The sequence below is a fragment of the Tursiops truncatus genome, chromosome 2 (genome assembly GCF_011762595.2).
Source record: "Tursiops truncatus isolate mTurTru1 chromosome 2, mTurTru1.mat.Y, whole genome shotgun sequence".
Classification (NCBI taxonomy): Eukaryota; Metazoa; Chordata; class Mammalia; order Artiodactyla; family Delphinidae; genus Tursiops; species Tursiops truncatus.
This window is the reverse complement of record NC_047035.1, coordinates 21909147-21934777: the sequence shown is the minus strand read 5'-3', so window position 1 is coordinate 21934777 and position 25631 is coordinate 21909147. Positions and strand designations below refer to the sequence as shown.

At 43.4% G+C, this 25631-nt stretch overlaps 1 protein-coding gene across 5 annotated transcripts in view; it reads right to left on the bottom strand.

The window, feature by feature from the left end:
* STON2 (stonin 2) overlaps positions 1 to 25631 on the bottom strand; it is a 147719-nt gene that overhangs the window by 62410 nt on the left and 59678 nt on the right. For all 5 annotated transcript variants that reach the window (XR_004525009.2, XM_019919776.3, XM_019919796.3 and 2 more), the window contains exon 4: positions 22909 to 23103. Coding sequence is in view for 4 of the 5 variants with exons in the window: in XM_019919776.3 (XP_019775335.2) it covers positions 22909 to 23103 (195 nt within the window). In the remaining variant the exon portion in view is untranslated. The remainder of the gene's footprint in view (positions 1 to 22908; positions 23104 to 25631) is intronic.

Here is a 25631-nt window from a genome sequence, read left to right as displayed (position 1 = left end):
TGTTATTTGGCACTTTTTTTTAACTTAATAATGTATTTGGGATTTTCCATATCAGCATATAGAATTGCTACTAGCAAGTCAGAGTCAAAAAAAGTAAAAGGTAGATCTATAATATAGGATTACTGCTTTACTAAAGGGTCCCCTACGTGGGTCACAGGATGCTTGGTGACTCAGTGTCAGAATGCCTGGATTCCCTTCCCAGTTCTGTCTAACCCCACACTTGACCCTTGTGTACAGGATGGAGAGGACCCTAAGACCTAAGCCACACTACCGGCCATTGTGAGGATCAACAACGATGATGACAATGACACCACAGCAACCACTCGAGCATATTTTTTGTACATATTAACTCGATGAAGCCTTACTTGCAACAATCCTTTGAAGACGTGCTATTATTATCCCCATTTTCAGATTGAGTGAGCCATCTCAGAGTGCACACCCAGCACTCTGAGTGCACAGTAAGTGCCTGAAGTTCTATCAACAAAGTAAACATGATGTCAGCAACCCCAATCTTTGCCACAATATATTCCTCAAAGTAGCACTAGAAAGTGGGGGCCATTTTCCCTTAGGATAATGTATTGATAATTGGGGGTTCTGTTCCAACACCTGACCTTGGCTTCCTATAAATTCCAGACATAATAAGATCTTGTAAAACAGAGATACAAATCTCATTTAAAATAGCAGAATGATGTTCCATGCCTCAGAGTTTTTGAGAGATTAGTGCCTACAACCCTTCCTTTTTACTGATTAATGAAATAACATCCAGAAAATGTGTGGGTCACTTCTGGGCACGTACCCTGTTACATTGTCTCAGTCATGAAACAATTTTTAAATGTGCACACATTTGAACCCCATATGACTACACAAGGGACTCCAACATATTCTATACGTACATTGTATCACAGAATATATTGTATCACAAACCTGATATAATATTAGTACACAAGTTAGAACAAGCATTAAATATTTAATTAGAAATAGCTTTTCTTGCCTCCTTAGAATTTAAAAGGTCATCTGAGAAATGATTTGACTGACTCATTTCTCTTAGAAAAACTGTCTAGGGAAAAAGGGAATCAATACCTTCTTACCCTCTCAATACATTTTCCTAAAAAAGCCAGAGACCTTCCACATCAGTCCACCAGGTTCTTTCCCCCTAACATAGTTGCAGAACACCTCTATAGTTTGGGAAATCACCCAGGGTCTTAGCTTGGTTTGGGGTGCCCATGCTTTGACCTGGTCCTCCTGCCAATCTCTCTCTCTCTTTTTGTTCCCCATCCTTCTTCCCCAGCAAGGAAAGCCTTGAAGGTGAGGTAAGTCACAGAGGGGCCAACTGAGAGAAGGGAGGAAGAGGAGAGACTCGCATTCCCTTAATGTGGTTACAGTTGACTGCATGCTATGCATTTTACCCTAAGGGTTAAAAAAAAAAAAAAAAAAGGACGGAGGATCTAACTCCTTCCCTCTTCCGCTTTGACTCCCACCCCCAGTGCTAGAAGATAGATTTCAGCACAGCACCTAGAAGATGGTAGGAGCTTATTCAAGTGGGGGGTATTTGTCCCCTCTCCTGCCCTCTAATTTAGCATAACCTTCATGTCCAGTGCATTGTTTCTTACTCTCAATTATATTCAGCAACGACTGTCCATCCAGAAAGAAGTCAGGTAGCGCAGCCCTGCTCCGACAAAGGCACACGTTTAAAAGAAATGCTTGCTTTGGCTGCTGTGAGATCAGGAGTAAGGAAGGAACAGCAGTGCTTAACGGCATCCGAGACAGGGCTGGGGTGACAGCTCCGCTACGTATGTTCTGGTCAACTCACAGGTCGGAACTCCAGCTTCCTGGTCTCTCGAGTGATGATAATATCATCTACCTCACTGGCTGTGATTGACGATTAACTGAAAGAAGTATGTGAAACATTCTTTAAAGGGCAGAGTTCCAGGTAACAGCATGAATATCAGTAGTGACCATCACTGCTCTCAGCTCTAAATGTGCTGACGGTAGAGCATGACAATTGCTTTAAAAGAGGAACTAAGTTGTTTCTGCTGTTCCTGATCACCCAGTCCATAGCCTACTCAGCTGCTGTTCCCAGAGCAGGTCCATCAGAATACTAACTAGTAGGTGAACACAATTCCAGTAGAAAATGGACCAGCTTATTTTTCATATGGACAGAGATTTTTTTCCTTCATTCCTCTTGTTTTATCAGACCCTCTGAACTACTTCCTTTTAGCAATAATTATAAAACGTTTTTTAACATTTTTTGTTATGGAAATTTTCAAACATATATAAAAGTGGAGAGAAAGGTGTAACAAACCTCCACGTACGTATCACCAGTTTAATTATCAATGCATTCAAACCTTGTTTCACCTATATCCCTACCCACTCTGCATTATTTTGAAGCAAGTTCCCAGTATCACATCATTTTATCCAAAAACATTTCCCCATGTATCTCTAAAAGAAAAGGATTCTGTTTATAAGCGTAACAAAAATATTACAGCAAAAAACTATAATTACTTAATATTATCCAGTATCTAGTAAGTATTAAAAGTTCTCCAAATGTCTCAAAGATTTTTTTTTGCACTTGGTTCAAATCAATTCTGCAATTAGTTGATAAATGTTGTCTTTTTTAATATAAAAGTTCCTTTTTCATCTTTTTTTTTCCTTTCTATTTATTAGTTAAAGAACCTGGTTCTTTTGTCATATAGTTTGTCCCACAATCCACATTTTAATTATGTTGTGATTTAACAAGTTCTCTGCCCCCCATGTTTCCATGAATTCATAGTTAGATCTAGAGGCCTGATGAAATTCATATTGGATTTCTGGATAGAATAGCAAATTGATAGGTGGTATTGTGTACTTCCATCAGGAGGCAACTCATATTGATTACCTCTGATTTTGTGCGCTTAGCAGCCATTGAGAATCAGTGCCTAGGTATTATTTCATAGGGATTGGAAAATGGTGATTTTCTCCCATTACTTTTTCATTTATTAATTGGGATGCTATTATTATTAAAGGTTTATATTTGCCTGAAATGAAAGCATATATTTCCCACTTCTGCTTTTGGCCATGAGGTTTTATGTTAGACAGTATATCAGAGTTCCTTTCTATCTACATATTTTATTAAAATCTATTATACTGAAAAGATGATCAAGTTAAAAAAAAAAACTACTCAATTAGATTTCTGGGGAAAACAACTGGGAAACATCATCCAGAAATCTTCACTCCAAGGGTAGAGAAAGACGGGTCCACAGCACATCATTCAGATTCATACTTGATTCTTACGAGCTCTATGATTTTGGTCAAAGTTTAACATTTTGACACCCAGTTTTCTCATCTATAAAATAGGGATACAATACCTACTTTGTGGTTTCTGTGAGGATTCATGATAAAGTATGCAAAGAGCCTGTTCCAGTGTCCAAAAAATGAGTAGATGCTCAATAAAATGTAGTTACTACTAGTTGCAGCACTGTTTCCTCCAGACCTAGTTGCTTAATAAATGCTGGGTGAATAAATAAAGGGACGTTGGGTTTACTTTGTCCCAAGCTGATGATGGCTTTAAGACGCTGGAGACATAGAAGTGAACAAAACAAAGTCTCTGCTCATGAATTTACATTTAATCGTATAAAGGAATGGAAATGGGCATTATTTGTTCCAGGATAATAATTATTCCAGTTGGCTATTTTGAAAATAAGTACTGTTGGTGACCCACAGGGTTGGGGCAAGAGAGAAGAACAGGATCAACTCAATTACATCACTAGAGACGTAAGAAGGAATCAATTTTCTCCATAAGAACGATAAATCAGTACTATTATTACCTTTGACTTGGCCTGCGGTACACTGAAGGCTCACCTAGTGTACTGGGTTCAACTGTATCTTCCCAAAAGGTAGGCTGATGTCCTAACCCCCAGAACCTGTGAATATGACCTTATACGGAAATACAGTCTTTGCAAACGTAATCTATTTAAGATAAGGTCATACCAGATTAGAGTGGGCTCTAAATCCAATCACTGGTGTCCTTATAAGGGACAGGGAGACACAGAGATACACGGGGAAGACCATGTGGGGATGGACTCAGAGATTGACGTTATGCTGCCATAAACCCAGAAATGCCAAGGATTGCCAATACCACCAGATACTAGAAGAGGCAAGAAAGGATTCTTCCCACAGCCTTGTGAGAGCGCACGGCCCTCCTGACACACTGACTTCGGATTTCTAGCCTCCAGAACTATGAGAGAATAAATTTCCCTTGTTTTAGGCCACCCAGTTCATGGTAACTTTTTCGGGCAGCTCTAGGAAGCTAATACATCCAGTGAACCCAGACCAAAGATCTGGACCAGTCAGCCTACTTGCGGCTCAAACTGTTTAGCGGGATAAAGAGAGCAAAGGGGAGGGGAGGGGGTCCTAGACAGGAGAAGTTGAATCAGTTTTAGTTCATCTTACAGCAACTAGGCCCATGACGGACTCTTCAAAGCTGTGCAAGTACCAACAGGTAAGCCTGCTTTACCTGAAAAGCAGGTAGACAGAAGCCACAGAACTTGTTGGCACTGATACCTTAGGAATGAGAATGTTCTTTGAGAAGTTTGGCGGGGGAAACAGTGACATCCTCTTCTACGGGGTAAAGGAGAAACACTAACACTGCCCAGACGCAGTGGGAGAAACATTCTACCCTAGGCACCTACCTCTCTCCATTTATTGTATCTCAGGAAGGCTCGATGGCCTAACAGAAAAGCTGCTAAGCACTCCCCTAGTTACCTAGCCATGCTGAGCCTCTGCTACTGCCCCCCTCACACTATGAGAAGAGGTCAACACAATAATGCAGTGAAGAACTCAGCCTGTGAGAGGTGCTGGGCTGGCACCCTCTGTAACGTCACTGTCTAGATACCTGGTATAGGAACTAGTGGTATGGCCATTAACAGACATCCACTCAGCCCCTTTTCCGTGCCGGGGAACCGGGCTGGACGCTGAAGAGACTAAGAATGAGCTACACTTTTTGATAAATTAATTGTGTTGGGGATGTGGGATTGGGGATGGCTCCTTTTTTATGTTTCCCTTAAAATGTCTTTTAATTTTATAATAATATTTTATAATGAAATACTTAAAATTAAAACTCTGATCTAATTTTAAAAAAAAAAGATGTGGGAAAAGCTGCCACACGTGTATGTGTATATACGCATGTAGTTTATATATATACGTATATATCCACACACACACACACACACACACTGCTCAATCTTCCCACAAGGCACAGCACTAGGTACCTCGAGAGACGGGTACCCTCACCAATCTCCAATTTACCCTCACCCCCACTGCACTAACACTGGGTCAGCAGCACATGATTTAGCACGGAATTGGTGGCTAATTATTTCAGGTGTGCTGGTTTTATTTTCCCAGGTTAGTTCCCCCAGGGCAGGAATTACCTCCTTTCACACCATCTGTTAGCACCCACTCAAAAGCCCACCATGCCCCAGGATTAGCTGGCCTTACAAACTAGACGATGCAATAGACTTCTCTGGACCTTTCTGGAAAACAAGCCATAACAAGTTGCCTAGTGATTATGTTAAGGCAAGGAAGGAAGCAGAAGAGAGTATGACTAAGACTTCTGCTCACATTTAGGGTCTGCTTCTTCATTTCCTATTGGTTCGCCCTGAAATGGCACCACCAAGACCACAGGGCAAAACATGGCAAGAGCCACCTGTGAGGCACCAGCACCTGAAAAAGAGATGTATGTGTGTGTGTGTATGTGTGTGCGTGCGTGTGTGTGTGTGCGTGTGTGTGTGTGTGCGTGTGTACACTGCCATGTGTATAATACTGGAAGGCTAGAGCAAATAAAAGGCCTCTGGAATTTTATTGTTCTTCACGACTGCCACAAATGCTTTGGATGCTTGCTGGAAGCAACCAGGATAATTTAGCCCCTCCCATCTTAGGAAATGTGGACAGGAGTACTGTGTGCAAGCCACTGTGCTAAGTACTTTAGATCTGCTCCTCTACTTACTCCACTCAGAGGCTCTCACCTCAGGTAGCACTAACCCTGTTTCAGGGGTTGGGAAGCTGCCTAGAAAGGGCAGAGCTGGTATGCATCTCCTGTCTTGGTGACCCCAGCATAGATTTTCTGCGTGACCACAGTTCCACCCTATTGGGAGGGAGGGGAGAGAAAAGTATTAAATAAAGTTGTTAGTCCCTAGCCCTTTTTCTCCCCTACTTGCATCCATCACTCACCAGTATGAGCAATGAACTCTGACCAGAGACCCTCAAATGATGCCACAAAGCTGCCTCTATGCATCTCTCTATGCTTGGACAGAGGAGAAAAAGATGACCTCGTTGAAGCTGCTGAATGAGGGTTAAAAGCTGCATCCTCCCTCCTCTCCACACAGAGCAGCTAATCGAGGTCACAGCCATAGAAACCAAACAAAAGGCTCCCAGGAGCCCACACATCCTCGCCTCACTGCTGCCAGCCACTGTGGGAAGGGAAAAGGGAGCACCCGCCCTCCTTCATTCCTCAACAACTTAATGAAGATTTGGCCTGTCATCTTCCCAGGGAACAAACCCCGTGGCTGTCTGAGATTGATTTTTATTCTCAAACAACACAGCAGATCCTCCTTTAAAACCAAAGTCAGCAATAAAATGGATCATAAACATGTGTATGGGGTTATAACCCCCCAACTACTCTAAAGTGGCTGGATTTCTCCCAGCCCCCCGGGTCTGTCAAAACGAAATTCCTGAGCAAGTTCCCCATGTCACCACTGGGGACGGCGAGGTTGGTGGAGTCCATGGCTCTCACAGGGCTGCTGCCACAAACAGCTCTCTTAGGCCACATCCCCTGTGGTCTCAAAGTAATGGGCGTATTTGTCTGATATCATTTATTAGCAAATGAGGATATCCAGCTGGCTTTGCAGATTTGAGATGATTCTGAAAAAAGTCACATTTACACTCTAAAATGTCCAAGATTCTAAGCACATAAATGACAAAAAAAAAGTACTTTGTATACATCATAAGCAAGCACTATTTTTTAATCCAGCAAAGAAAAGTGAACCATTGCCTTGTTAGACTTATTTTATTTATGTGCTTTAAAATCGCTCTTCTGGGGATATAAATTCCAGGAAAAAAGTCATCATTATTCGAAAATTAAACATATTTTACTGTTGAGGTCTCCAAATGGGCGTGAGTATATTAAACCTACCTCAGCGCCTTGAACTTCTTTTGTCACCTTTGTAGAACTAAGCTGAATTGTAAACTGTTTCTGAGACTGAGGATATTTAGCTCTTTTCAAATAAGGAAGAAGATGTCATACAGAAAAAAGATTGGGTTTATTCTTTATAGATCCAAGGTGTGGTGATAATAACTATAATAACAATTATCATTATACTGGAAGAACTGACATCTATTAAGCACACCTACAGTATCAAGCAGTTTTCTAAGAACATTAAATACATTTCTCATTCACCTTATCAATCCTATGAAATTACTACTATGATTGTTCTAATTTTGTAGACAAAGAAACTGAAGCTCAGAAAAGTTAAGTGTTTTCTACAAGGTCAAACTGCTAATAAGTATGGAAGCCAGTGTTCAAACCAGGCAGTTAGTTGCCAAAGGACTAGTGGGTAGATAGTAAACATGGCTTGAACATGGAATGGGCTGCCTCTCTAGTGACTGCATCCTTCAAAGTTAGGTATTCAGGCAGGAACTGCCATACTAAGGACTCATATACACATTATTATTTATAAAATAGATAACTAATAAGGACCTACTATATAGCACAGGGAACTCTACTCGATACTCTGTAATGACCTATATGGGAAAAGAATCTTAAAAAGAGTGCATATATGTACATGTATAACTGATTCACTATCTGTACACCTGAAACTAACACAACACTATAAATCAACTATACTCCAATAAATAATTTTTTAAAAAGAGCTTCACTTGGGACCTTGGCAAACTACCTTTTCTGGTCCCCGGTGATGCTCAGTTCTTCAGATTCCATGATACTGAGCTACTTAGTATCAATACGATTTTATTTTCCAGATTTGAACAGATTCTCTAGTTCCATTTTCCCACATTTATCAGGAAGTTCGTAGGTCATTCAAAAAGCAGAGAATCCGTTTGTCGTCACACATGATATTTCACATTTCTGTCTAAAGAAAAGAGCTGGGTTTGCACACCTGTTCCCAAATGACTTCCCTTTCTTCTTCTTGGAAGCAGATGGTAAAATATGTCTTGGTCAAAGTTTCTGTTCTAAAGCCAAGAGGCTCATCAGTGAGAAGGATGCTACACAGCACCTGCAGCTCACTCTACTCTTAAGCGAGCCCCAGTTAGAATGGATGTCAAGGTTCACGCGTGGCAGTGAGGCCAGAGACGATTCCGTCAAACCAGCCAGCCAGCCTGCCTTCGGGAAGTGACTGTGCCACCTCCAGGGTGTTAGTAGTTGGCCAAATCCGATACCCACTTCCTTTCTGCTGGAAGTGTGCATCTAAGAAGCATCTATAATGGAGAAGTGAAATATTCGATTTGTTGAAAGACTGCTTATTTTGTCTGGCTTGACTACTTTTTTCCTTCACTTCACTTACTTAAATATTAGGCCACAATTCAAATCCCACCACACACTATGGAGCTTTCAACACAAAGGACTTGGGGAAGGTGCTAATTTCATCATCCAGGCTTGGAATAATTTAGAATCTTGACCAACTTTCTAGAACCTCTAAAACAGTGACAACCACCACCTATTATTATTATGAGGGCCGACAGCTAGGATTTTAGGCCTCAAGCAAGCTCTTCATACCTTCCTCTCTTTCTACTTCCACGTCTTTCTCAACTTTGCCAAAACACCCTCCCTGGGCACCTGGAAGGAAAGAGGGACATATCTTGTTTATCAGGAGCTGAAGCACTTTGGCTGATGTTACTTCCACAAGTGAGGCTGGCACAAGGAGCCACTGGCAAGCCTAAGTCAGAAATAATGCAGAAGGAAGACGGGGAAGGGGCAAGATACGTGGAGTGGGAACACCCTACAGCAACGGGTGCGCCATCCCAGGGAGCCAGGCAGCTCTTCTGAACAAAGACTTGCTGCCGGTTTTTTTTTTTTTTTTTGCAGTACACGGGCCTCTCACTGTTGTGGCCTCTCCCGTTGCGGAGCACAGGCTCCGGACGTGCAGGCTCAGAGGCCATGGCTCACGGGCCCAGCCGCTCTGCAGCATGTGGGATCTTCCCGGACTGGGGCACAAACCCGTGTCCCCTGCATCGGCAGGCGGACTCTCAACCACTGTACCACCAGGGAAGCCCTTGCTGCCGATTTTAGGTACAAGAGTCAGCACTAACGACAGTGACCCATTCTCTGCATGAAGACTGACCAGAGACACTCTCCAAGACACTACCCAATAACCATCTGTGTGCTAATGGAATGGAAAGGAAAAAGGAAGAGAGAAGAAACTAGAAGAAAGAAAAAGGGAGGGGGAAGAGGTCTCATTACAAGCCCTAATCATGTCCCTCTTCACCCCAAACGCTTCCTGTCATATCCATCTAACAAGATGTGCAGAGATGGTCTAGAGAGATGGACAGAACAGGACAGGAAGGTGCTGAGTGAGGAATATCCACTGCTTCACCTCTCAAGAGCGGTTTCTAATTTTGGTTCTGTGGATACAGCTAGACTGTCAGTCATGCTGGAGAGACTGAAGGGAGAGACAAAGGTCTATATTAAAGGAAGACCAGGAATTCATACCACGGCTATGGGTTCTGCAAGTTTCATAAACAATACTCTTGGATTTACTATGGAGTCAGTCCTGCCAAAATTTACAAGGGGATGTGTAACCTAGTTGAGGAAAGTCATCAAAAAATGTCAACATGAGAGGAAGCAAGATCAAAATCAATTATTTGTTAAGAGTATTATTTGTTAATGGAGCATATTTAGGAGAAAGAGAATTTGGGGGTGGTGAAGAGAGACAAGATACACAATATGCAAGGCAGATATTGAAAGAGCAAGGTTCTTGAAGAGGCAATAGGATTAATTCAAGACATTTTGGTTTTCAGTAGAGCTCAGGGGCACAGAGGTTACACATATGTGGTAGGGGTTACTCAGGATTGAGAACTGGCCAAAGGGATATCGTGGCAAGTCAAAGAGCTAAAGATTCTAAGGCTGTTGGTAGAACACTGAAGAAAATTACCCTTGGGGTCCAGGCTGGGTAGGAAGGAAAGTGAAGCCAGAAGATCACTGAGAGAAGTTCCAGGCAGCAGTGAGACCCAAAGTTTGGCATGCCACTGGACAGCTGAGAGGGCAACTGCCCATAGTACCTGCCCTCTACATAGTATTCATGGTTTAGAAGTTAACTTGACCATCCATACCTCATTTTATTCCTCAATAAACCCTGGGAAGTAGTTACATCGAGTAGGTATCATTATGGCCATGTTCCAGATGAAGAAACTGAGGCTGAGAGGCACAAGTGATGTCCCAAAATCTTATCACTGCTAAGTGGGAGAGTGAGGCCTCCGATTGAGCTCTTCTGACTACTAGTCCAACACTCGTTCCACTAGCCAAGGACTCCACATCACTGGAAATAACATTAAGGGGAGGATGGGCTTGGAGAAGACAGTCAAGGGCCAGAGTCAGCAATGCACATGCACAACCTGGGCAGAGGACGGTGGAAGTGGACATGGAGGTTTATTTAAAATTGTGGAACAGTGGCAGCTCCATAATGGCATGAAAGTAACCAGGGGGAAAGGAGATGATGCCAGTCCTTCCAAGGTTGAGGAAATTAGAGCCACAGGGAAGGGAAGCCAGATGACTTTAGGACAAGAGAGTATAAGGAGAACAATGTACAGGTAGAGGACGTAGACTATTTTCTCACCATCAACAAGAGTTTGAAAGATACAAGATGGCTCAGGTTGGAATGAGTGAATGAATGAAAGGCAAAGGAGCAGGGCAAAGGGGCTCTGGCCTCAGATGAATGATGAGCGACAGCAAGGATGAGGGAGACCATGGGTCAAGAGGGGGTGGGGCTGTAACAGTGACAGGAAAGGAGTAGTTGCTACAAAAGCTGTGGAACATTCCCAAGGTTCCAAGTCCTAGTCCCAGAGTTCTAACTGGAATATTAGTGTGAGGATGTGAACATCACTGTGAGCTTTAGATGAGACAATGTGTATAAAAGTACCTGATGGTACCTGGCAAATAGCAGGTGCTTGATAACCTTTGGTTGAAACTGTGGCCACACTTCATGTAACTGAAGTTTCATGTAACGAGGCCAAATTTTCCAGCCTCTTTGACAGGAAGGCATGGCCAGGCCCTGCCTTCTGGCCAACAGATTGTGCACGTCCACTTCCCACCCACCACCTGAACAGAGGAGACTCTGAGCACAGCAATGGGTCCCTGAACTCTGGAGCACAGCACCCTGTCGCCACCCTGCACTCACAGTCGAGTGGATGAGAAATAAACTTGAACTGTGCTAATCCACTGAAATCTTGGAGTTGTTAAAGCAGTTAGCCGCCTATGTATAATTTATATAAGGACATTATATAAATTATTTCAATATTATTAATATCAATATATAATATAAAGTATATTAAATATATATGAGGTATAATATAAAGTATTGATATGTCATTAGCATCTGTATTTTACAATACATATTCATACATTAATTGGTATATTAATATGCCTAATACTGATATTAGTATTGGTAGTAGAACAGAGGACAAATCATTGAAAATTAATAAGCCTTAGTTTCCTCCTCTGCAAAAAGGCAGGATATTTTTCTCCTTATCTCACAGGCTATAATAAAGAGTGAATAAAATTATGTATGTATTTGAAAGCTTTTTGAAAACAAGTGTGCTATTACCTACAATAGAATTACCTTAACTGCCATTAAAAATGTCCATATTTGATATCCTTAGGCCAAGTTCATAGTATTACTTCCAGCAAGGACCAGATGACTTTTCTTTGTTCCAACTCAGAAAGACTCTCAGCTCTAGCAAGTGCCTCATATTTGATATAATCTGAGCAGACATGACCTGCAAACCATTCATAGGGATAATTCTTTCTGGTACAAGATGGGAAATGGATAGGTAGATACATTCAAATGTAAATTCACAAATAATGGATACCTTTAAAAAATAAAAATACTATCTGCTCTTTTCACATTAGGGACTTTATTTATATTCTCTCATTTTATAAATTTTTTACCAAGATGTGGCCCTGAATTCTATTTCTGGAGGGTCACAAAGAGAGTGAAGCAAGGTAGATGTATTGATAACCCAAACCATCACTACTGGAAAAGGAGCCTCAAAGCGCACTGAATGTTAGCAATTCAGGAACGGAAACGCGAGCAACTGGGAGTGCAGAGGGCACGTACCTGCCCAGTCACAGAACTCCAGTCAACTCCCGGGATTTCATCCAGGCTCTTCTGGGTAGCACTACCATACATACATAACAAAAAGTTCTGCCAATACCATATTTAAAGATATACAGATATATTTTGTTTTTTACAGATTAAAGATGTGTGGTGACCCTGAATCTAGCAAGTCTATCGGCGCCATTTTTTCCAATAGCATTTGCTCATTTCATATCTCTGTGTCACGTTTTGGTAGTTCTTACAGTATCTCAAACTTTTTCATTATTACATTTGTCATGGTGATCTGTGATCAGTGGTTTTTGAAGTTACTATTATAACTGTGGTAGAAAGGGCAAGAGAACTAGAATTAGAAGTGGAGCCTGAAGATGTCACTGAATTGCTGCAATCTCATAATAAAACCTTAACAGATGAGGAGTTGCTTCCTACAGATGAGCAAAGAAAGTGGTTTCTTGAGATGGAAACTACTCTTGGTGAAGACGCTGTGAAGACGGTTGAAATGACAACACATTTGCGATTATGTATTTAATGACAACAGCATTCAGAATATTGCATAAATTTAGTTGATAAAGCAGTGGCAGGGTTTGAGAGGATTGACTCCCGTTTTGAAAGAAGTTCTACAGTGGGTAAAATGCTATCAAACAGCACTGCATGCTGCAGAGAAATCATTCCTGAAAGGAAGAGTCAACCAACGTAGCAGACTTCATGGCTGTCTTGCTTTAAGAAGTTGCCACAGCAACCCATCCTTCAGCAACCACCATCCTGATCAGTCAGCATCAAGGCAAGACCCTCCACCAGCAAAAAGATCACAATTCGCTGAAGGCTCAGATGATGGTTCGCATTTTTTAGCAACAAAGCTTTTTTTAAATTTTATTTATTTATTTTTGGCTGCGTTGGGTCTTCGCTGCTGCACGCAGGCTTTCTCTAGTTGTCACGAGCGGGGGCTACTGTTGGTTGCAGTGCACAGGCTTCTCATTGCAGTGGCTTCTCTTGTTGCAGAGCACAGGCTCTAGGTGCTCGGGCTTCAGTAATTGTGGCACATGGGCTCCGTCGTTGTGGCTCGTGGGCTCTAAAGCGCAGGCTCGGTAGTTGTGGCACACAGACTCAGTTCCTCGGTGGCATGTGGGATCTTCCTGGACCAGGGCTCGAACCCATGTCCCCTGCATTGGCAGGCAGATTCTTAACCACTGCTCCACCAGGGAAGCCTCCAGAGGATTTTTAAATTAAGGTATCTATCTTGTTTTTTAGACATAATGCTATTGCACACATAACATACTAGAGTGTGAACATAACTTTTATATGTACTGGGAAACCAAACACTTTGCCTGACTCGCTTTATTGCAATATTCACTTTGTTGCAGTGGTCTGGAAGGGAAGCTGAAATGTCTCCGAGGTCTGCCTGTACAATCTTCTTTCCTTAGACACCAGTACTGAGGGGTTAAGGAAGGATGACAAAATCCTGGAGTTGAAAACAAAGATTAACAGCTCCCAACCGGTTGCTTTCTAAATGCGCAGTGCAAGCAGCAGACACTCAGTGTGAGGGAGGTGGGGGGGCCGGACTGAAATATGCCAAAGTGGAAAATGCCTCCACAGTCCCAGCATCCTCTTTGGGAAAAGGACAATTACTTGGCAAAGGGAAAGCGGCAAGTCTCCCGGGATACATTCCGGCTCAAACTAATGATGTGTTGCTTGAGGCAACCAATTTGTCCAAACAAACCAATTCTGAAGAGGAGGAGGGGCGAGGCACCTCATGAAAGTAAACCTGGCATGGGCTCCCTACCCCCATCCAGCCCTCCCCCTCCCTCCACCCTCCCTCCCTCCTCTTCTCAGGGAAGCTTTTCTTCCTGATTCTAATTCTGCAGAAAAATGCCATAGACACAAGTGGTTTCACAAAGCATGCTGAGTGAGCCCACCCTTCAGTCAATGAGAACAGAAAGAATAAAAGAAACTGCCTTTCTGTAAAGGCAGTTTACAGAAACTAGCCAAGGACATAAAGGAGAACCTCTTCGGAGTTCCACTTGGCCGTTTTTCCACAACTTAAAAGAATTCTCCTTCCATTGACTAAGTCCTAGCTCTAAAACATGAGGAATTCTGAAAACTGCATTATACCGCTATCATCATAATGACTACTCCTTATTTTATTCCAGAAACTTTATGTTCCAGGTCTCCCTGAACCCTCAAAATAAACCTGCAAGCTCAATTATCATTATTATTTCCATTCTACAGTTGAGGAAACTAAAGGTCACTGAGGTTAAATAATCTGCCGAAGGTCACGGAGCAGGGGAGTAGCAGGAGTGGTCTTTGGTCTGTCAAACTCAGAAGATCATGGCTTTCCGTCACTCTATATCTACTTCCTGCAAAGAGTAAGCAACTAGCATCATGCCAGCGAAAAATCACAAGTATATGACAGCAATGTTTGAAACAATGGCCTCCCCCACAAAGCAAACAGGCCAGCACTCAACCCCCAAACAAACAGGCCAGCCCCCAAACAAACACATATAGCACAGAAGAAATTTTAAAATGCTCTAGTAACATATTTAATTTTCTAAGTGGAAGTATTTTCATTCTCACTGAGCTGAGGTCCCTGTGCTATACATCGTGTTCCCACTAGCTATCTATCTTACACATGGTAATGTATTTATGTCAAGCCTAATCTTCCAATTTGTCCCGCCCTCCCCTTCCCACCCTGTGTCCACATGTCCGTCCTCTTAAACTCCGCCCTGTAGGACTGGGTGCAGTGAAGTGGTCCTTGCAGAGAGCTCAGCCACAGGACGGGCAGAGCTGCACAGCGTCAACAAGCCTGGACATCAATCCTAATTCTGTCCCTTAACTAATGTGTGGCTCTGGGCATTGGTGTTGTCATCTATAAAAGGAAGATCATAACACTACAAAGACCACCACAGAAAGTAATGAATAAAAGGCACTACAGTTGTCACCTCCTCTTCAGGACTAGTGCATTAGCAATTCTAAAAGGAACTTGCAAAATCTCTGGTTGGAGGTCACAGGTTTTTTTATTAAGTGCTTCTAAAATATCTAGTTTAGATAATCTGTATGGAGCACAGCATCTTAAACTCTACCACTCTTTCTCATATTTTGGTCTACATAGATGGTTCAATAATCACAAGGACCTATTTCAATATCACAGAAAAGCTTTCCCCAAATCACCTTCTTTGCACTCTCTGAGCTAAATAAATAGGAAAGGAAAATATGGCTGCTTTGGTCAAAGAATATATAGGGTAAGTGAAATTCTGAGATACCCAGACAGAGAGAGAACCCCCCACTGCACCCACACACATACGTCAATTGTTTTTTAGAAAATTTAAAAGACTATAGTAAAACCCAAATAAGAACAGGAAAACAAAATGAATGGACATGACTGGATAAATGGCTAACATGTGAAAACACAGGAAAAAAGTCTTATTTACACACTGGGTGCACCTATCTGTTCCCTTTTAGTTCTTCCCTGTCATGAAGTTACATTTCAATTAGCAAATACACTTAAGCCTAGGTAACTGGAGAACAGGATTGGGAACAAGGGTCTTCTAGCCCTATATCAGAATAGTTAATTTATTCCACAAATGTCCACTGCGTAAGTTCAACGTGCCAGGCAGTGTTCTGGGAATATAAAATGAATATGATGTGGTTCCTGCTTCCAAGAAGGCCTCAGTGTAGTGGGGACTCCTGAACAAGTCACTGCCACCCAATGAGATAAACTCATGAGGGAGGTTTGTACATAGCTCCCGGGATGCAGAGGAAGCAGCGCTGGGCCCCCAGAAGGTTCTCTATAACTGCTGCCCACAACTCACTGCATTCACAAACACCAGCCTCTCATTACCAGGCACCAGGCAGGGAAACTGAGGAGAGAGGCTTGGACTGAATCCCAACACTACCCTTTCAGTTGTGTGACTTTGGCCAAATCATTTAATCTCCTTAGCTGTGTTTCTGCTTCTACAAAATGGGGTAGTAATATCTACTCTTAAGATTATGAAGACTAAATGTGTCTGTGCATGTGTGTAACACATTCCTAGCATACAGTAGATGTTCCATAGCTAAAAACTATTTTTTAAGTTATATATAATGATCCTTTGAACAGCAAAAATTTGTAGGTTATCCGTTCTTCATAGACAGATGTCATACACTTCACTCTTTTCTGTATTTGCAATGACTGGCAAAATACCAGTTTTACTCAATAAAAATTTGTGTTTCTGAGAAACTTTTGAACCTCTTTGAAAAGAAATTTTCAAAGAGAGCAATCATTAGAGTTTTAAAATACTGATTTAAATCCAAAATGTAGGGCTTCCCTGGTGGCGCAGTGGTTGAGAGTCCGCCTGCCGATGCAGGGGACACGGGTTCGTGCCCTGGTCCGGGAGGATCCCACGTGCCGCGGAGCGGCTGGGCCCGTGGGCCATGGCCGCTGAGCCTGTGCGTCCGGAGCCTGCGCTCCGCAATGGGAGAGGCCACAGCAGTGAAAGGCCCGCGTACCGCAAAAAAAAAAAAAAATCCAAAATGTGCAACTTAATGGGAACAAGAATATCAAGGATCCTGGGGCATCCTAATAACAGAAATGGGGCCAAATTTCTATTTGTTAATGAAAGAGAAAAAGATGTAATTTGTTTTAAAAATATGTTCTACTGTTCTTCGATTTTGAGGAGGGCACTATTACTCAGGAGGGATACAAATTATCACTGAAATTCATAGTTAGGCAAAAGAATTTTTAAAATTAGTTAGCTCATTTTGTTTTCCAAGCAAAATATATTAAAGGTGAAAAAGAATCATAAAATACAAATGTGCCTTAAGAATAACAAGAATCCCCTGTAGCCCCATCATGCACAATGATAATTACTGTTTACTGGGAATCTGGGCCCCCTGGTCTAGTGTTCTACCAGCTGCAGCAGGATTACGACAAAACAGGCAACAGAGAAACGTGTTACATCTTATAAAGAGGCACACAGCCCCGGTGATGTTCTCATTCTATCCTTAACCAATCATGACAACAGAAACTTTCTAAGCATATAAAAAGTGCTTGTCACAAAAATTGAACTCCCGAGTCCATAGGTTTCTACCCATCATAAACACTTGTTTCTGAGGGGGGGAAAAAAAAAAAAAGAAGAGGCCCAAATCCCTGGGGATCTCCTACTGCTCTGGCAGAATTCCATTGTGATCAGTTAAATGCAAATAAATCAAGAACATCTGGTCTACATTTGTTTTAAAGCCCACGAGGGTTTAAATACAAAGAACGTTTGGCAAAATGTATTCCTGAGTCTATTGAATTAGAATTTTTAAAAAAGGCCAAGAGGTATAGCAGAGCATGAGACAAAGTAGAGCTACCTTTGTAAATCCAGGAAAGTTTGTCAAAATATTTCTTTCTGGTTTCTCTGGTTTCCCAACACTTTAGCAATGGCATGCACTTCCAACTCAAATTTGCTAATTTATGTATGTTTGGGTTTCTATACCTTGAGATCTGACCAGGTAACCAGATAGGCACTATGGGTTAATGAAAGACTAAAATGATTTGTAGATGTATATAAATATATATATGTGTGTATGTGTATATAAATATATATGTGTGTGTATATATATATATACACACACATATAAATATAAATTATACATATACATAGATACATACATAAATACCATATCATTTCAGGACTTTTCAAAATTTTTAATAAGCTAATACATGTTACAAATCTCCAGCAAAGGTGGCAGGGGGACTTCCCTGGTGGTCCAGTGGTTATGAATCCGCCTTCCAATGCAGAGGACATGGGTTCGATCCCTGGTCAGGGAACTAAGATTCCCACATGCTGCATGGCAACTAAGCCTGTGCCCCACAACTACTGAGCCCACGTGCCGCAACTAGAGAGCCCGCATGCCGCAAACTACAGAGCCCATGCGCCACAACTACAGAGCCCACATGCTCTGGAAACCTCGTGCCACAACCAGAGAGAAGCCCGCACACCACAACAAAGAGCCTGCACACAGCAACGAAAGATCCCGTGTGCCGCAACTAAGACCTGACGCAGCCGAAAATTAAAAAATAAAATAAATACTTTTTAAAAAAACAAAGGTGGCAGGTCATGACCTAACTCGTTGGCCCCAGCATCCTGGCTTTTCTTAGGCGGCTGCATGGGACACACTTGGGAGAAATGCTGGACTCTTAAACCCAAATGGGATACAGATGTCTGGGATGCAGATGACTCTCACCACCTGGAATCCCACTCCTTTCATGCAAGGATCCATTCAACAGACAACTATTAAACACCTGCTATGTGCTTCACCCAGCATCAAGTTTCTCAGTTTGCATATACACCTGAGCATTGTCATCCCACACGTAAACCGACACCTTTCTTATGCATAAAAGAAACCCAGGGGCTTCCCTGGTGGCACAGTGGTTGAGAGTCCGCCTGCCGATGAAGGGGACACGGGTTCGTGCCCCGGTCGGGGAAGATCCCACATGCCGCAGAGCGGCTGGGCCCGTGAGCCATGGCCGCTGAGCCTGCGCGTCCGGAGCCTGTGCAACCAAAATGGAGGCCCACTACTTAACAGCAGCTTGTGCCACTGTAAACATTTTTGTGTTTTCTCTTCTCTTGGTTGCAATGGACTTCCAAGGCAGAAGTCTTATTTTTATTCCTTCGACCCTCTTACCATTTATCAACTCAGGTAAAACTAGGGGCATTACAGAGCTACTGTATGTGATGACAGGGTGTGCTTGTCATCTAGGGAAAGGGGACCCTGGGGAGACAGGGGGTGCTATTAGGGATTTTGCCTAGTCCCTCTTTTGCCATTTGCACTGGAAAGCCGAACCCCAGAGCAAACTTCTACACTGCTCTCCAGCTTGCCCACACCCCGTGATTTAAGCAAGGTGAGGGGATTTGGGATTTATTTGCCTTCCTCCTGCTAATTATCCCCTAAGTGAGAAAACGAGAAGAAAGTGTAGGCTGATCACAGAGTCCTTCCCTGCACAATTATGCTGGGAATCGGGATTGCCCTGTGGGGATGCCAGCTTCTTGCAGGACTCCTGCCGCAAAGGACAGCGAGGAGGTATGGCTTGCTATGGCCTCGTACAGAGCAACAGAGCCAGGCAGACAGGCCGGGCCTGGGCCACCATAATCCCGCTCCACACAGGAGATGAATCGCGGAGCATCTGCCCCAGCCACATCCGCAGGGACACCCCTGGACTGGCGGAGCAACTTCTCTTCACCCTCTTCTTCCCTCCGCAATGCTAAAAGACATGGGGGTCGAGAGTGGGCAGATAAATGACAGAAGGCTCCCCAAGGAAGGTCCTCCCAAGGACCCCCAAGCCCTCAGCACAGGAACCCATCATCCTGAAACCCCGCAGCATCTCTCCACTTACCCCGGCTCACTGCTGAGGACCGCGAAGCCCCTCTCTGATCCCATCCCACAACGTATATGGTTTACAGTCCTCTTTGGGGCAATAAAGGAGTAGGCAATAATTACCCTCATTTCCCATGCTAAAGGGAAATAAGGCACAGGGCTATTCAATTAGGATTGTTTTTTTACTCCTAGGGCGCTGTACGAAGCACCTCCGCACACACCCTGTCGCCCTGCCTGTGCAGGGGTGCCCAGCCCCATTTCACAGATGAGGAAGAGAAGCTCCAGGGAGGGGAGACAGAGGTGGATGAGAATCTGCTCCCCAGCCTGAGGGATTCAGTTTACCCTGACTGAAACATCCAGCTTCAAAGTAGGGCTCTCCCAGAGGCTGGCCAGTGCCACAGGCCTGGTGCTGGGCAGAGGATGGGTAGCCACCTGGCTGGGGGCACTTTTCCATGTTTATCAATTTCTTTGAAGCTCTCAATAGCTCAACTGAAAGCATCTGTAAATTCCCCATTGCTGGGGTAGATGGGTAAGTGCCACAGGCTTCGAAAATACTTGGTCGTCCTCCTAAACCTTGTTTTTCCTTATCTTCCTTCTATCCTGGGACCCAGGATGAGTTAAAGGCTTTTCAAAGCCAGAACTCCACCCTGTTGGCACCGGTCAGGTATATATATGTATTTCCTCTATACCTATCTGTACAGCAGGTCTAGAAGGTAACAGCAAACTGATAACATGATGACTCTGGCACTGCCAGGTTTGGGAGCCACTGGAAAAGGCTTTGGAACTTTAACTAAGACACAGATTTGTCCATTCCTTAGTGGTGTTCTCTTAGACCAGTCTCTTAACCTTCTACAGACTCAGGGTCAACTAGGATATGAGAATGATGCCTGCCAGCAGGATTCTTGTAAAGGCAGATATAATCCACATCTGACACACAGCACACACTCAGTAAGTCCTGGCTATGATTATTACTACTTCTGCAAAAGAGGACGGTTGCTAAAAGGCCACACATCTAGCCTCCCTGTAGCTGCAGAAACCGCCTCCTGCTGAAGGAGGGAACCGAGAGCATCACTCAACATTCTCTAGTCCTGGTTTTGCATTTGTGTCTCTGGAGTGACCCCAGCCTGCAGGACATTTAGTTCCTGGTAGGGACCAAAGTGTGTTGGCTATTCTCCATTTGCTTCACCACCACCCCTCACTCCAAAGCCATTCTCCACCTCTCTACACCTGCTCTGTGGCCTGGTGGCTGACTGCTGTGGGCTGCCTCACCAGGGCTCCATGCCCTTTGGTTTCCGACAAGATCTGCTGATGCGAGGACCAACACAAGATCTGGGTAGTTATTCTCCCCACTTTGCCAAGTCTCTGGCAGTGGTGTTGCTCTTTCTATAGCCATAGCACCTGTGGGGCAGCCCCTCTTCCATGAATCTAGGTCTTGTTGCCTCTGTAAGCAGTTCTTTCATTAAACTCTCTTCAGATAAACCCCTCTGAGGGCACGATCTGCTTCCTGCTAGGACCCTGACCAAAACAACACAGGGCAGGAGGCTTTCTCAATGAAAAGGGAGATACTAAACATAATTATAAGCTTTGGGGACAGCTTAACAATGTCCAGTTCAGGCTACGACTCTGATCTTCATCATTTGAACCTCTAGGAATTAAAGCAATTTTCACCTAAGTAAAGAGGCCACCAAAAAGAACAGCCTGAGCCTAGAGATCTTGACTTTTGCTGCAGTGAGGAGCCCACCTCTACTTCTCTAAAGCAATAAGAACCCTGGGGCAGGAGAGAGAAGAAATCACATCCTTGACGATCATTCATTCTGTGTCAGGCATTATGTTAAGACGTTGTACATAAACTGTCTCACTTGGAGTGAGTAATAATTTGGCTGAGGTAAGAACTATTATTACGGCCATTTTTCAGATGAGGAAACTGAGTCGTAAAGATACTAAGAATCTTGCCCAAGGTCACAATGGCAGAAGGAGGATCTGAACCTGAGCAGTCTGACTCCAGCGTCTGTGTGCTCTTAGCCTCCTCCACGGGAAGGCTTGGCAAAGAGGTTGAGGGCAAGGAGATGCAAACGGGAGGCAAGCACCACCTCTCTTCCTCACCACCTCAGCTTGTGACTTCCCATCCACAAGATGCTCCCATCCATGAAATGCTCCCCAGGGTGGAGAGGGGGGTATGAGGGCATATTTCAGCTGCTGATCAAGATCATCCGTCACAGAGCATCAACCAGAACTGAGTGTGTCAGTGCAAACAAAATGCAATAAAGAACTGTGGCTTGTGAAGAGAGAGAGAGAAACCATCGTAAACTAGGATTCCTTGCAATATTATCAAATACCAAACCAAATCCTGTCTCAACCCTTTAGTCTGCAAGAGGGATCACTCTTACTTGTAGAACCTCCCAGTAGCACACACCGTGAGGACAAATGTTACCCAAGTTTGAAAATGATCCAGAAACAAATTCCTAAAGCACACCTTTGAGAAGGAAAAACAGATATTGTTGGACACACTGGGTAAATTCATCTACAGAGAAACCATCAGTAACTCTATCACTTTCAAAGGAAAGCAATCCCTTGGGCCAAATAACCAAAACACTAACCACACACAACATCTTCCCAATGCTGCCCTAAACCCAACCCATAATACAGTGCTTGCTGACAGGCCCATATTCTACCTGCAAAGCCAGCCAGCATCCCACCCTACACCTACCGGAAATGTAATAAATGAGAACATGGGATGTTATACACTAGTGCATAGCTCAATCCAGGCACAACAGAAAAAACAGAACTGCGAAATGATCTGTACTCTGGACACAGTGGCTGCATCCTGATTCTCATTCCACTTCACATAACATTTCCTTTTTCTCTGCTTAAATGTAACCTCCCTCTTGCTGAATAGGGAAGGTGCGTGGGTGGTAGGATGAAAGATTCAGCCTTGTTCATATTACACATAGTTTGGTTAACCAAGGAGAAAATAAATTGACAGGGAACCGTACTTGTACAGAACAGTCAGAAAACAGCCCCTTAAGATACACTGACAAATGGTTTCTCAGTATTGATAACCTTGCCAACCAACCAGCCAATCTGTGTGCATGTTTTTTCCCAGTGCAATTTTGAACCACTCAGGATTCTAGCTTTTTGACTGGATGACTATGCCTGAACTCATTCTGCAAACAAAGCTGGCTGCAGAGATTTGATGAGTGGCAACAGGTCACCAAAAGTGATTTGCAGAGCCCTCTGGCTTGGGGCTCCATCTTACCAGTCGAGTCGGCCCTGGAAGCCAGGCCACTCTGCTCCTCAGCACTGATGAGCTGCAGGCCTGTGTACGAAGGGCCAAAACTAGGACTACTGGTGTCTTCAGAATGTGTGGTCCAGCTGCTCTCAGAGGGCAGAGGGCATCTCCTCAGGGAGCTGAAGGAAGGGCACGTCCAGCAGGGCATGGTCAATGATATGGCTGGGGACAGACGGAAAACCAAAAACATACAGTATAAATAGTTGTACTTTGTTTATCTTTAGTGCTTGTCTGACTTTGATGTTATGAAAGTCAGGCAAGCACTAAAACAACACAAGCACTATGAAATCTCAACAGCCGTACAAGGCAAGGAAGTGTCACTCATGATATAGACAGGGAAAACTAATTGACTGAGACCCCACAGTGAGTCAGTATCAAAACCGGTACTACAATTAAGGTCTAATGACCCTCAAATCAAAGGTAAGCTCACCAAAGAATATGAGTGATTTTAGGCTCTACTTTTTTTTTTCTTTTTTGGCTGCATTGGGTCTTTGTTGCTGCCTATGGGCTTTCTCTAGTTGTGGCGAACGGGGGCTACTCTTTGTTGCGGTGCGTGGGCTTCTCATTGCAGTGGCTTCTCTTCTTGCGGAGCACGGACTATAGCCGCGCAGGCTCAGTAGTTGTGGCACACAGGCTTAGTTGCTCCGCAGCATGTGGGATCTCCCCAGACCAGGGCTCAAACCTGTGTCCCCTGCATTGGCAGGAGGATTCTTAACCACTGTGCCACCTGCGAAGTCCCTAGGCTCTACTTTTATTTCCAAACCTAGGTTTCGGTTTCATTCAGACCTAAACTACATGCAGTTTTACCCTTACCCTTACATTTCCTCCATTTTTAGTGGCACACCAACACTCTCAAGAAAACTTACCGATTTGCACTGCAAAATTAGAGCTAAATTGGATTAAGGGATAAGAATGTGAATATAGATGTATTTGCATATGAATGTGATATGTCTCCGCTTGCCTTGAGTTTGACTGTAACTGGAGAATCTGTAGACTTTTACATATACAAATTCAGATCTACTAGGACTGCTGACCTGGCATACAATGAAAAATATCTTTAAGGGGGAAGTGCACAGGGCTTGGCTTTATCTCTGTAACCTTGAGCACCGAAGTTAGCAAAAAACACTTCGGAAAGTTTCTTTTTTTAAAATCAAGTTTCCTAATGTTCCTAATTTGTCTTTGGTTAATTGCCTATCACATGGTTTCTCCACCGTGTTGCATAAGAATCTGATCGCAAGTACTGAAAACAAGTGCTGAAAAGAGTGTGGACAGGGAAGGAAGAATTAAAAAAAAGAAAGAAACTAGCAATTATTGAGTACCCATGAAATGTCAGACACTCGTACAAATGTTATCTCATCTTGCCCATGGGTCCTGAGAGTTAGACAGTGGTCTTCCTTTACACAGGGGGTAACAGACTCAAAGAGGTTAAGTAGCTTGTCCAAAAACATAGAGTCAGTCAGGCCTCCTGGCTGGAGAATCCAAATTATGGTGTTGGGCTCAGAAACAGGAAGAGATACTGAGATTTAAGAGGAAAATGAATAAATAAATAGCAATATCTGTGACATGGTGTAAATATGAAACTACAGAGAATTTTCATTTTATTTTCTTAGGCATTTATAAAACATAGAGATCTTTTCTCTATCTGGAATGCTTATGGCTCACACCCCATTTTCCGTAAAAATGTGACCTTCTCCTAAGCTATTCTCTCCAAAGATGCAAGTCCCCTTCTCTGCTTTATTTCTCCTAAACGTTATCTCTAACAGCCTATATGTCCCATGTCTTCCTCGCTAGAATTCAAGCTCCTTGGGGGCAAGGATTTTGGTTCATTATTGTTCACTCTTCTGCCCTGAAGGCCAGAAGGATTTGCTACCCCAAAATATGCCTTTTTGGCATAAGGATTATTTTAGGTTTATTATATTTTAGAAACAGCTGATGAGGGAGAAGCTCTGAAAAGTCAGTGAAAGTTACCCTATTGTAAGGGACATTTACATTTATAAGGGAAATCTCCATCTGTAAAGCTATCTCTCTGTACCAGGAATAGGAGGAGGTCCAAATCTCTAGAGACCCTTTACCAGCAGAGAAGGCCTGGACTTAAATCTGCAAAACAACCTTACCCTTGTTTACCAGGGTAACCTGGTAACTTACCGAAACTGGCCTATTCCCTCCCCCAACATCCTCTTTTGTCTTTAGCTGGTATTTAAGGTGGTGGTTTGGGCCATTTCAGGGAGTTATTCATTTTTTTTCTGGGTACCTCCTATGTATATAGGAGTATACATGTTTATTAAACTTCTGGGGAGCTGCTCAGAGCTACGTCCCAGGGACTTGGGACTGCAGGCAGCAGTGTGGCAGACAGGGTCTTGGTGCTCCAGCTGGGTGTCAGGCCTGTGCCGCTGAAGTGGCACAGCCGAGTTCAGGACAGTAGTCCACCAGAGACCTCCTGGCTTCACATAATATCAAACAGGGAAAGCTCTCCCAGAGATCTCCATCTCAACGCTAAGACCCAACTCCACTCAATGACCAGCAAGCTACAGTGCTGGACACCCTATGCCAAACAACTAGCAAGACAGGAACACAACCACACCCATTAGCAGAGAGGCTGCCTAAAATCATAAGGTCACAGACACCCCAAAACACACCAATGGATGCGGTCCTGCCCACAAGAAAGACAAGATCCAGCCTCATCCACCAGA